This window comes from Carlito syrichta, unplaced genomic scaffold (assembly GCF_000164805.1).
Source record: "Carlito syrichta isolate Samal-C Ts95f unplaced genomic scaffold, Tarsius_syrichta-2.0.1 Scaffold303272, whole genome shotgun sequence".
NCBI classification, from domain to species: domain Eukaryota; kingdom Metazoa; phylum Chordata; class Mammalia; order Primates; family Tarsiidae; genus Carlito; species Carlito syrichta.
This window is the reverse complement of record NW_007247368.1, coordinates 441661-452547: the sequence shown is the minus strand read 5'-3', so window position 1 is coordinate 452547 and position 10887 is coordinate 441661. Positions and strand designations below refer to the sequence as shown.

General features: G+C 58.3%; 1 protein-coding gene across 1 annotated transcript in view; it reads left to right on the top strand.

The window, feature by feature from the left end:
* Window positions 1-1611: 1611 nt before the first annotated feature.
* The window catches only part of SLC45A1 (solute carrier family 45 member 1), a 15181-nt gene continuing 5905 nt past the window's right edge, over window positions 1612-10887 (top strand). The window contains exons 1-8 of the mRNA XM_021712442.1: window positions 1612-2037; window positions 2732-2824; window positions 3215-3439; window positions 6851-7578; window positions 9072-9328; window positions 9433-9607; window positions 9752-10187; window positions 10495-10754. Of these exons, the coding sequence (XP_021568117.1) occupies window positions 1641-2037; window positions 2732-2824; window positions 3215-3439; window positions 6851-7578; window positions 9072-9328; window positions 9433-9607; window positions 9752-10187; window positions 10495-10754 (2571 nt within the window). The 5' untranslated portion in view covers window positions 1612-1640. The remainder of the gene's footprint in view (window positions 2038-2731; window positions 2825-3214; window positions 3440-6850; window positions 7579-9071; window positions 9329-9432; window positions 9608-9751; window positions 10188-10494; window positions 10755-10887) is intronic.

Genomic DNA, 10887 nt, shown 5'->3' with positions numbered 1-10887 from the left:
GTGGGTGGAGGGATGGGTGGATAAATAGATCATTGGATTAACACGATGAACCCTGCGGGGGTGTCTCTAGATCAAATCATTTTCACCGTTGGTGTCTTCTGAAGAGAAGGAAGGCAGTCCCTGAGCTGTGAGGTTTTGAATACAAGTCTGGAGTGAGGGTTTTCGGAGTGGTTTGTAAAGAAGTTACCGAACAGCAGTAGTGTTTTGGAAAGTGGCATGGAAAGTCAATGTCAACAAAAAGGGCTTTATTTCTAAAGTTTCAAAGTAATTTTGAAAGAAAGCCTATAATGTTTACCTTGCACCATTGTTAGGAAGCCTATCAAAGCTGAAAAAGCTGTCCCAATTTGGAGGCCTACATCTCAGAAAAGACTTCAGAAAGAAGTTTGGTCAGTTACCTTTTTGTGAGACAGGTGGGGGTGGGCTGTGTCAGGGTCAAACAGAATCCTAGAATCCCCCTGTCTTGTGTATATAACTGTCTCCTTCCCTCTGATCTAAGCAGCTTTCTTCTCTCTGTGCTTAGGAAAATGGACCTTAGCTAAAACATACAAGCCAACAAGCTAGAGTCCATTCTGTTAATATTTATAATCTAGGGTAACTTCAAAGCTGCGAAAGACGGTTGGAAGATGAGGCCTCTGAGTGGCACAGATTGCAAACCCCATGGGGGCAGAGGACAGAGCAGGAAGGGCGTGGAAGGATGTCTGTGAAGGCCTTGAACTTGGTCGTTCCTTCCCTAGGTCATGGCTGTTGTGAAACACTCAAAAATAACAACAAGTCGAGGATGGGGGGCATCTGTTTCTCTCTCCTCCCTCCCTGATCCCCCTTCCTCCTTTTTTGGAGACTGTATCTCCATTTGGTGTGTCTTCTGTGACGGCCCAGGATTCGCAGAGTTTGGCTCGCTGCTTTAAAGAGAGCATTCACAAACACTGCAGCGCCTCAGTTGCCCTGACTTAACTCAGATTGGCTCGTCCAGTGGACGCTGAAGGGAAAGGGCTCGTGTCAAGCCCACCCAGCTGCTCCCAGGAAGACCCCTCTGGCCACTATGGAGGAGGACACACAAGGGTCAAGGCGTCAAGGCACCAGCTGCGACTCTCCATCCTGTGCAGGAGGAGCGGTCCCCACCCGTGAGGGCACTCCGGGCGCCGCAGGTGATCCCGGCCCACGGTGGCTCTCTCCCCTCCCCGGTCCCCGAGGACCTTCGGGGAAGGGTGGACTTGGCCCTGGAAATGGGCCGCAGGTTCTGAAATAGCCTGGCGTCCTCGGGGCCTGAGGCGGCCGCTGGGCTGTCAGCCGTGCTCACTTCCCAGGAGGCTGGTTGCGGGGCCATTCTGATGGAGTCCCTGCTTGGGGAACAGTCCCCTTCCGCGGAAGTGTGGGGACCTATGGAGCCAGGGGACCTCTCTGAGCGGGGAAGCCCCAGGCTTCGGTCTCCTGGGCGGATGCGCCGCTCTGGTGGGGAAACGGGCCTGCGATACCACCCGTGGGCAGTGGCCTCCACTTAGAGGAACAGTGTTTAACTCCCAAGCCTCCCATTGACCTTGCCATTCCCCGCGCACGGGAAGAGGGTGGGGGAGGCCTGCCGTGGGAAGTAACCGTGGCCCGGTGGACTCTCCTCCCAGGGACCCCCGCCAGCCCCCTCCACGATGATCGCCCCAGCCAGCAGCAGCCCGCCGGGCGAGGCCCTCTTCCCCAGCGCGCCCCCTCAGGACATCTGGAGGTCCCACGTCTCAGGCTGCGCGGGGTCCGTGACGCGACACATCAGCCACCGGGCCAACAACTTCAAGCGACACCCCAAGCGGAGGAAGTGCATCCGGCCCTCCCCGCCCCCGCCCCCCAACACCCCCTGCCCCCTCGAGCTGGTGGACTTTGGGGACCTGCGCCCCCGGCGGTCCTTCCGAGAGCTGCTTTTCAACGGCTGCATCCTCTTTGGCATCGAGTTCAGCTACGCCATGGAGACGGCGTACGTGACCCCGGTCCTCCTCCAGATGGGCCTGCCCGACCAGCTCTACAGCTTGGTGTGGTTCATCAGCCCCATCCTCGGTGAGCCCCAGCTCGGCCCCGACGGCGGGCGGCCTCTGGAAGCCTCCGGAAGCTTCCGGGAGCCTCTGTGGAAGCAGCCTGAGGGTGCCGGGGACAAGGGAGGAGCCCGAGTTAAGGGCTACTCCTTCGCAGGGGCTGTGGGAGAACACAGACACGGCCGGCACGTTCCACGTGTCCACGCGTTGAGTTCCTTTGTCTAAGCCAGACGCGAGCACGGGAATGGGCAGGCCCCAGGCCTGCTGCCACCTTGCATCAGGCTCTCATCGGCGGATCCAAGCAACAGAGCTGGGGGGCCGGGAGGGTCCTGGAATTTCTTGGATTCCCGAGGAGAGTCACGGCTGCCCAGAGCTTCATAGGGTCCCAAGCAGAGGGTTAAAGAGACATTCACTTATTTCAAGAGTCTGGTTTTCTGTTGCTTTCTAGCACAGGGTTTGTTGCTGGCTCCAAGTCTCATCATATCCTTTCGCTGCCCCTGGGACCTTTGAGTGCAGGTGCTTGGGAAGGCCAGCAGGCTGCGTCCCGATGGCCCCGTGTGCCTCAGGGCCCAGCAGTGGCCATGTCCTGCTCCGAGACCACGTCCCGATGTCCCCATGTGCCTCAGGGCCCAGCGGTGGCCACGGCCTGCTCCGAGACCACGTCCCGACATCCCCATGTGCTGCGGGGCCCGCAGTGACCACGGCCTGCTCTGTTTCAGGATTCCTACTGCAGCCGCTGCTGGGTGCTTGGAGTGACCGGTGTACCTCAAGGTTTGGAAGGAGACGCCCTTTCATTCTTGTCCTGGCTATAGGTCTGTTGTTCTGGCGTGGAAATACAATGGAGGAAAAACACAGAGGCCCCAGCCGCTTGCTCTTAGGAGAGTCTCAAAGAGCCGTGGCCAAAGCCGTTGCCCTGATAGCTCCCCCGTGGCCCTGCCTGGGCTGGCTGTGAGAACAGGCCCCCTTGGGCATTTTTTAAAAATGGGCTCATCAGGTCCACCTCACTCCTGCTCTGCTTGATGAAATAAACACCCTGATCCAAGAGCAAAGCATACGGTGCGTCCGTGGGTGGCCCTTCCAGCGAGTTCCGCTGGAAGTTCAATTTTTACAAATCCTGGGTCCCAAAGACTCTAGACAAGGACCGCACGGCTGGGGACAGAGCCAGTCTGCGCCCCTCGGGTGACTCTGTCTCTCGTCCCCAGGGGCGTTGCTGGGCCTCTCGCTGCTGCTGAACGGCCGGGACATCGGCACCGCCCTGGCCGACACAGCTGGCAGCCACCAGTGGGGCCTCCTGCTGACTGTGTGCGGCGTGGTGCTGATGGACTTCAGCGCCGACTCGGCCGATAACCCCAGCCACGCCTACATGATGGACGTGTGCGGCCCCGCGGACCAGGACCGAGGCCTGAACGTCCACGCCCTCCTGGCGGGTGAGTCCCCGCGGCAGGCCCGGGCTGTGTCTGAGGAGCTGTGGGTTCAGAGGTGCGTGCTTGGGAGGCCCTTCCTCACTCCCTGATCGAAAGGCAAGATGGCTGGGCGCAGTGGTTCGCGCCTGGCATCCCAGCACTTGGGGAGGCCGAGGCGGGAGACTTCCTTGAGCCCAGGAGTTCGAGCCCAGCCTGGGCAACATAATGAGAGCAGGTCTCTCCAACATTTAAAAAACATTTTAGCTGGGCGGGGTGGCACACGCCTGTACTCCCAGCTAGCTACTCAAGAAGCTGAGACAAGTAAAAGGAAACAAAAATTAGCTGGGTAGGGTGGTGCATGCTACTCAGGAGGCTGAGATAGGAGGATCACTTGAGTCCAAGAGGTGGAGGCTGCCTGGGCAAGAGTGAGACTCTGTCTCAAAAAACAAACAAACAAACAAACCAAGCTGATAAAATTCAGATATATGGGAAAGCTTTGAAGTAATTGAAAATACACCTCTCAAACAATACATATCAACAAAAATCCATAGATACACTCTTGATCTATAATCAACATAATTTGTGTATATATGAATATATGGTTGTGCACATTTATATATAGTTGATTCCCTTTATTTGCGGCAGTTATGCTCTACAAACTCACCAGCAGCGCTGAGTTAGCCAACCTAGAATCATTGCTGCTGGGAGGCTAACGGGGTTAGGGTTCCTTGGGCCTTGGGTGAGTCCATCTTTGCTGCTTGGAGCCTACCCTCACCTGGCTGCCAAAGCGCCATGAGTATTGGTTCTGGGCTTTGCAATAAATGGTAGCGAGCAGGTGAACTGGCAGATATGGAATCCGCAGCTGGATTGTATATGTGGCTGGAGACGCATACATGCATGTAAGCACAGCTGTGTCCCTACATAAACACACTGTGCCGTGCTTCGCCGCAAAAGATGTGAACAGCTCCCAGTGGAATCGGGATCAAGGAAAGCATGCGAAACCCCACAGAGCCACTGCCAGGGGGCAACAGACACCAAGAGGGTGGTGGTCAGTGCCTCCCCACTGGCCTCTGTGAAAACTCAGCCGCGGACCGGGCGCAGTGGCTCATGCCTCTAATCCCAGCACTTGGGGAGACCGAGGCGAGTGGATTGCCTGAGTCCATGGGTTCGAGACCAGCTCAGGTAACTTGGTGAGACCTTGTCTCTACAATAAATTAAAAAATTAGCCGGGCGTGGTGGTGTGCACCTGTGGTTCCAGCTACTTGGAAGGCTGAGGTGGAAGGATCACCAGAGCCCAGCAGGTTGAGGCTGCGGTGGCCGGGAGCGGCCACTGCACTCCAGTCTGGGTGACAGAGTGAGACTCCAACTCAAAAAACAAAAAACACCAATTCAGCTGCAGAGCAGTGCAAAAATGCAGTATGATGTTTGGTTATCAAGGGAGCATATGAAAATCGACACCCCTGGCTTTCCCATATAAAACACCTGGAGACTGGTTGCGGTGACTCATGCCTGCAACCTCAGCACTCTGGGAGACCGAGGCGGGAGATTGCTTGAGCCCAGGAGTTTGAGACCAGCCTAGGCAATATAGTGAGACCGAGCCTTTATAAAATTAAAAAAATTCTCTGGGCATGGTGACACATGCCTGTAGTCCCAGCTACTCGGGAGGCGGAGGCGCGAGGACCACTTGAGCCCAGGAGTTTGAGGCTGCGGTGAGCCATGATCGTGCCCCTGCACTCCAGCCTGGGCAACAGAGCGAGACTCTGACTCAAAGAATCAAAAACCAAACCAACAAAAAAACCTCATTACAAAACAAAATGAAAGAAAAAATCCTATTTCCAATAGCAGTTGAAAAGATGTTTAACAATGAAAGGAAGGGCTTCCCAAGACATGCACTGGACCCCCATGAAGAGGGCAGGTTGCCCCGTGGTGGAGGCTCAGGTTCTGGGACCTGAAAGCCGAGAGGGTTCTGGGCTTTTCCTGCTGGTGACTGTGGCCGTTGGACACAGCTCAGCCTCCCCAGGCCTCAGTCGTGTCTTCTAGAAAAAGGTGCTGGCCGTCCCTCTGTCTCCACACGTGTGCCAATGTGCGGGAGGAAATGGAAGGGACCATGCAGGCCAGCGCTGGGCGTGGCGTGTGGGGAGAGGACATTGTTGTTTTTACCTTACACTCACCTGTGCTGCTGCTCACCTGTGAGAATGCACCACTTAGTTCATTAAAAAAAAACAAATAGTGGGAGTGGCTCATGCCTGTAATCCCAGCGCTTTGGGAGGCCAAGGCGGGAGGATCACTTTGAGACCAGAAATTGAGACCAGCCTGGGCAACATGGAGAGACACTTTCTTATCTCTACAAAAACATTACATTAAAAAAAAAAAAACAAAAAAACTGGCGTGATGCTGCATGCCTGTAGTCCCAGCTACTTGGGAGGCTTAAGCAGGAGGACTGCTTGAGCCCAGGAGGTCGAGGCTGCAGTGAGCTACGATCACAGCACTGCACTCCAGCCTGGGAAATGGAGCAAGACTCGGTCTTTACAAAAAAAAAGTTAATAAAATTCACCTGGAATCTGACCTTGGTTAAGGATCACAAAACAGTAATCTTGTCTTCAGTGAAGGCAGGGAGAGCTAGCTGGGCTCATGAGCGTGGGAAGTCAAGCATGATAAAACGCCCAAGGGGAGCCGGGCTCGGTGGCTCAGCCTGGAATCCCGCGCCTTGGGAGGCTGAGGTGAGTGGATTGCCTGAGCCCGTGGGTTCGAGACCCACCTGGGCAACTTGGCGAGACCTCATTTCTACAATAAATCAAAAAATCAGCCGGGCGTGGTAGCGCACGCCTGTAGTTCCAGCTACTCGGAAGGCTGAGGCGGAAGGATTGCCGGAGCCCAGCAGGTGGAGGCTGCGGTGGCCGGGAGCGGACACTGCACTCCAGTCTGGGTGACGGAGTGAGACTCCAACTTAAAAAAAAAAAAAAAATGCCCAAGGGGGACAAGGAAGACTCTCAAGTCTAGAGAGGCAGAGGCAGAGAAGGGAAGGGACTGAGGCCTTGGACTAGGCATGGATGGGAACGGGCTCATCCGGGCTGGCCATGGTGACTCACGCCTGTAGTTCCAGCACTTTGGAAGGCCGAGGCGGGAGGATTGCTGGAACCCAGGAGCTCGAAATCGGTCCAGGCAATATAGTGAGATCTCATTTCCAAAAAAAAAACCAGCCAATCATGGTGGTGTGTGCTCGTAGTCCTGCAACTCAGGAGGCTGAGGTGGGAGGATCCCCTGAGCCCAGGAGGTCCAGGCTGTGGCGAACCGTGCTGGTGCCCCTGCGCTCCAGCCTGGGCAACAGAGCGAGACCCCGACTCAAAAAACAGAAAGTCCTTCCACGGACAGGGTGCCTCTGTCTGGGGTGTCCTCGCCTGCAGGAGGGAACGTGACCCCTGTCTGTCCCTCCAGGCCTCGGTGGCGGCTTTGGCTACGTGGTCGGCGGCATCCACTGGGATAGAACCGGCTTCGGGCGCGCCCTGGGTGGGCAGCTTCGTGTCATTTACGTCTTCACTGCGGTCACCCTGAGTGTCACCACCGTCCTGACGCTGATCAGCATCCCCGAGCGGCCGCTGCAGCCGCCGGGCGAGAAGCGGGGCGCCATGAAGAGCCCCAGCCTCCCGCTGCCACCCTCCCCACCCGTCCCGTCTGAGGACGGCGCCGGCGACGCGCCGCCCGGGCCCACAGCCACCGCCCTCTCCAGCCCCATCTCCCCGCTGAGTCCCCTGACGCCCAAGTACGGCAGCTTCCTCAGCAGGGAGGGCTCCCTGACGGGCATCAGCGAGTTCGCCTCGTCGTTCGGCACGGCCCACATCGACAGTGTGCTCATCGACTGCTTCACCGCGGGCCAGGACACCTACCTGGCCGTCCCCGGCAGCGTCCCCGGGCAGGCCATCAGCGTCAGCTTTCCCCGGGCCCCCGACGGCTTCTACCACCAGGACCACGGGCTTCTGGAGAGGAGGGACGGCGCCCTGGCCTCCGCCTCCGACGGGGAGGTTCTGAGGGTGGGATCCTTGGACACCTCCAAGCCCCAGTCGTCAGGGATTCTCAAGAGACCCCAGTCCTTGGCCATCCCAGATGCAGCCGGAGGAGGGGGTCCCGAAACAAGCAGGAGGAGGAACGTGACCTTCAGTCAACAGGTAAAAGCAGGGCTGGGCGCAGCGGCTCACCCCTGTAACCTCTGGGAGGCCAAGGCGGGAGGGTCGCGTGAGGCTAGGAGTTCAAAATAGCCTGGGCAACATAGACCAAAACAAAGGTCTCTAAAAATTAGCTAGGCACAGTGGCTCACCCCTGTGAGGAAGGCTGCGGTGGAGGATCAGTTGAGGCTTCCCCAACTTGGTCAGAGGTTAACTGGAGACGTGGCTGTTCAAAGTCAGCCTGGGCAACTAGTGAGACCCTATCCCTGCACAAATATTTAAAAATTAGCCAGGCATGGTAGCTTACCCCTGTAGTGCCAGCTACTTGGGAGGCCGGGGCACCGTCCCTCCTCTCCTCGCCACCCTTTGAGGCTGTGGTGAGTTGTGATCGCTCTGGCCTGGGCAGCAGAGCAAGACCCTGTCTCTAAACAATAAACAGGTCTGGGGAGCCAAGGCTCAGGCAGTGGCGTGCGGGTCCCCTTGTCAGATGACGAGGAGGGAGAGCCGGTCTGGAAGGAAACTGCAGCCCGACACGGAGGCTTTCTGAAGCGTTTGACCTCAACGGACTAGTCTCAAGAACACCCCGTCCTCCCCTTCATGTTGGTGACAAGCTCTGGGCCTTACCTGGGTCCACCAAGTACAGTGTGGGGCACCCGTTAGCATCTGCCGGGAGGGGTAACACCTGCAACTGTCTAGTCTGCCCAGAAGCGACTCAGGCCAGCCCCTCTGGCAAGTGTGTCCCCTGTGTGGCTACTCCCCACTGGCCTCTGGGTTTTCCATCAACTTCCAGGCTGCAGCCCCTTTGGCAGTGTGACTCCGGTGCCAACAATCCACGTCTTCACAGAAAACAGAAACAAAATGCAAAACCTGCAGATGTTTCTGGAATCGCTTCCCCTCGTGTGTGACATGGGCTCTCCTGAGGCCTGTCAAACTGCGTTCTCCAGGGCAGTCGCAGCTTCCTCAAAGGCAAAGAACCTTCTGGAAGGCTAAACTGTAGTTTGTCTATGTCAGATGGGCTGCTAGGCCACCAGCTGATGTTTAGGGTTTTGCTGACCGGCTTTCAGGATCCGTGGCCCTGAGGAGGTCACTTTAAATGAGAGAGAGAAAATAGCGGGCCTGGCGCAGTGCCTCGTGCCTATCATCCCAGCACTTTGGGAGGCTGAAGTGAGAGGATTGCCTGAACCCACGGGTTCGAGACCAGCCCAGGCAACTTGGCAAGACCTCTTCTCTACAATAAATCAAAAAATTAGCTGGGCATGGTGGTGCACACCTGTAGTGCCAGCTATTTGGAAGGCTGAGGCAGAAGGATCCCCTGAGCCCAGCAGGTCAAGGCTGCGGTGGCTGTGATTGTGCCATTGCACTCCAGCCTGGGCGACAGAGTGAGGCTCCGACCCCAAAACAAAAGCAAAGGCACCACAATGGTCACTGTCCCGCCTGCCTCAGGGATGTCACAGGAGGAGAGGCTGCTTTCATAAGAACGCAGTCTCCCTGGGCAGGAGTCCCACAAGGCCTGCCCGGGCCCTCGGGGAGGCAGTCCTGGAGACCAGGGAGCTAGAGGCACCCCCAGGAGACCCAGGAGACACTTGGCACGGGGACTGTGTCTCCCTGGTGAAGCAGCCCTGGCCCTGCCCGACCTGGTTCGGGTTGGTGAGGCGCCCCCAGGAGCCCAGGTGTCCCCTCTTGGCACCTGGGAGGACTTCCCCCACTTAGTCAGAGGTTCGCGGGGACGAGTCCGAGGTGCTGCTCCCTTCTCGTGTGAGCAGGAGGGCCATCTTCACACAGTCACGTGATCCCTGGAGCCTGCTGGTCTTCCCATCTTGAGGAAATACGCTGCCAGGGTGTCCCCGTTCCCGGCAGGGACGTCTGTCAAGACTCCCTGTGGCTGCGTCAAGGATGCCGCACGAGCTCCTGTCAGGAAAGGTCTGGGGAAGGGAAAGTCCCTGGAGCGTCAGGAAGGCCCACCACCATCCAAGGAGAGAGACTTCTGATGACTCGAGCCGAGGACGTGGCTGTCCTCCTTTCTGGTGTCAGGGTGATGGATCTGGCCTTTGGCCAACACTGGCTCCTCCTATCCTGTTTCCAGAGTCCAGTCTGGCTTTCAGGCCCAGTGCTGTGGGCTTGGCCGGAAGGCCCCCTTGAGTCCCTCTTCCCTGCCTCCGTCCTCCGTGTCGTGTAGTTGACGCATAAGTTCCTGGAAGAAAGTTCAAACCACGAGCTAAACCCATCTGGGCTCGAGTGGAACGGCATGATGGTGCAGCCTCCCCCGGCAGGTGTGGGTGACAGGCCCAGCCGAGGGGGGACCCAGCATGGGCCTGTGGGCTTTGCGCTCCCCCTCCCACCCATAACAGCTGACGGCACCCCAAGCCCCCCGGGGGGCAGGACAGCATCTCCTCGTCACCCTCAGGCACCTGCACTCGAAAACGCCTCACTCCCCCGGCTGGGATCTCACCCAGACCCAGGCCAGGCGACCTCAGAGGGAAAGCCCTCCCCAGGGGGAGTTCCTAGGTGCCATCGGGGAGCACGAGCGTCACAGATGTCCCTGAGCCCCAGACTCAAGTCGAGCCCTCCCCACCTCCACTCTGTCGACAGGGAGGGGAGTGTCTTGCTGCCTGGTGAGCTCCCGTCGAGGCCGAGATGCAGGCGTGGACGTGGCTGCCCCATCCTCTGTGGGTGGGAGTCCCTCCTAGCCAGAGAATTCTGAGCAGGCGGCCGTCCCCTGGAAACAAGTCTTTCCAGCCTTCTCTCACGGAGAGAGGACCTGTGGCGTCTGGCTGTGACCGCCCTGGCTTCTTTTGCTCCAAACTGATGGTGCGGTGTACAGGTTATTCCTTCACGCCCAGGGCATAGATCATGCCTCTGGTGGCCAAACTGTAGGGATCCTCCAAGGAAACCCTGTCCTTAGCTGCTCCCGGATCCCAGGGAGACAGCCTCAAGCCACCGCTCCCATCGGGGTGGTTCCACCAGGTCCGTACGGTCCCCTTCGACGGCAAGCTTTTGCCCCCAGCTGTGCTCCGTCGGGGGGCCCCAGTTCCCACCGTCCCCCACGACGGCAAGCTCCTGCCCCAAGCGGCGCTCCTGTCGGGGCGGTTCTGGGTCCCACGGCCCTCGACGACAGCGAGCTCCTGCCCGAGCCTCACTCCCGTGTTGGTGGGCCCCAGCTCACCCCGTCCCCATCCCCCGTGAGGACAAGCTCCCACCTGGAGCCGTGCTCCCCTCAGGGTGGCCCTGGGGTCCCACCGTCCCTCCGAGATGGCAGACTCCCTCCCGAGCTGGGCTCCTGAGGCGTTCCCCACCCCCGAGGCGCCGTGGGGC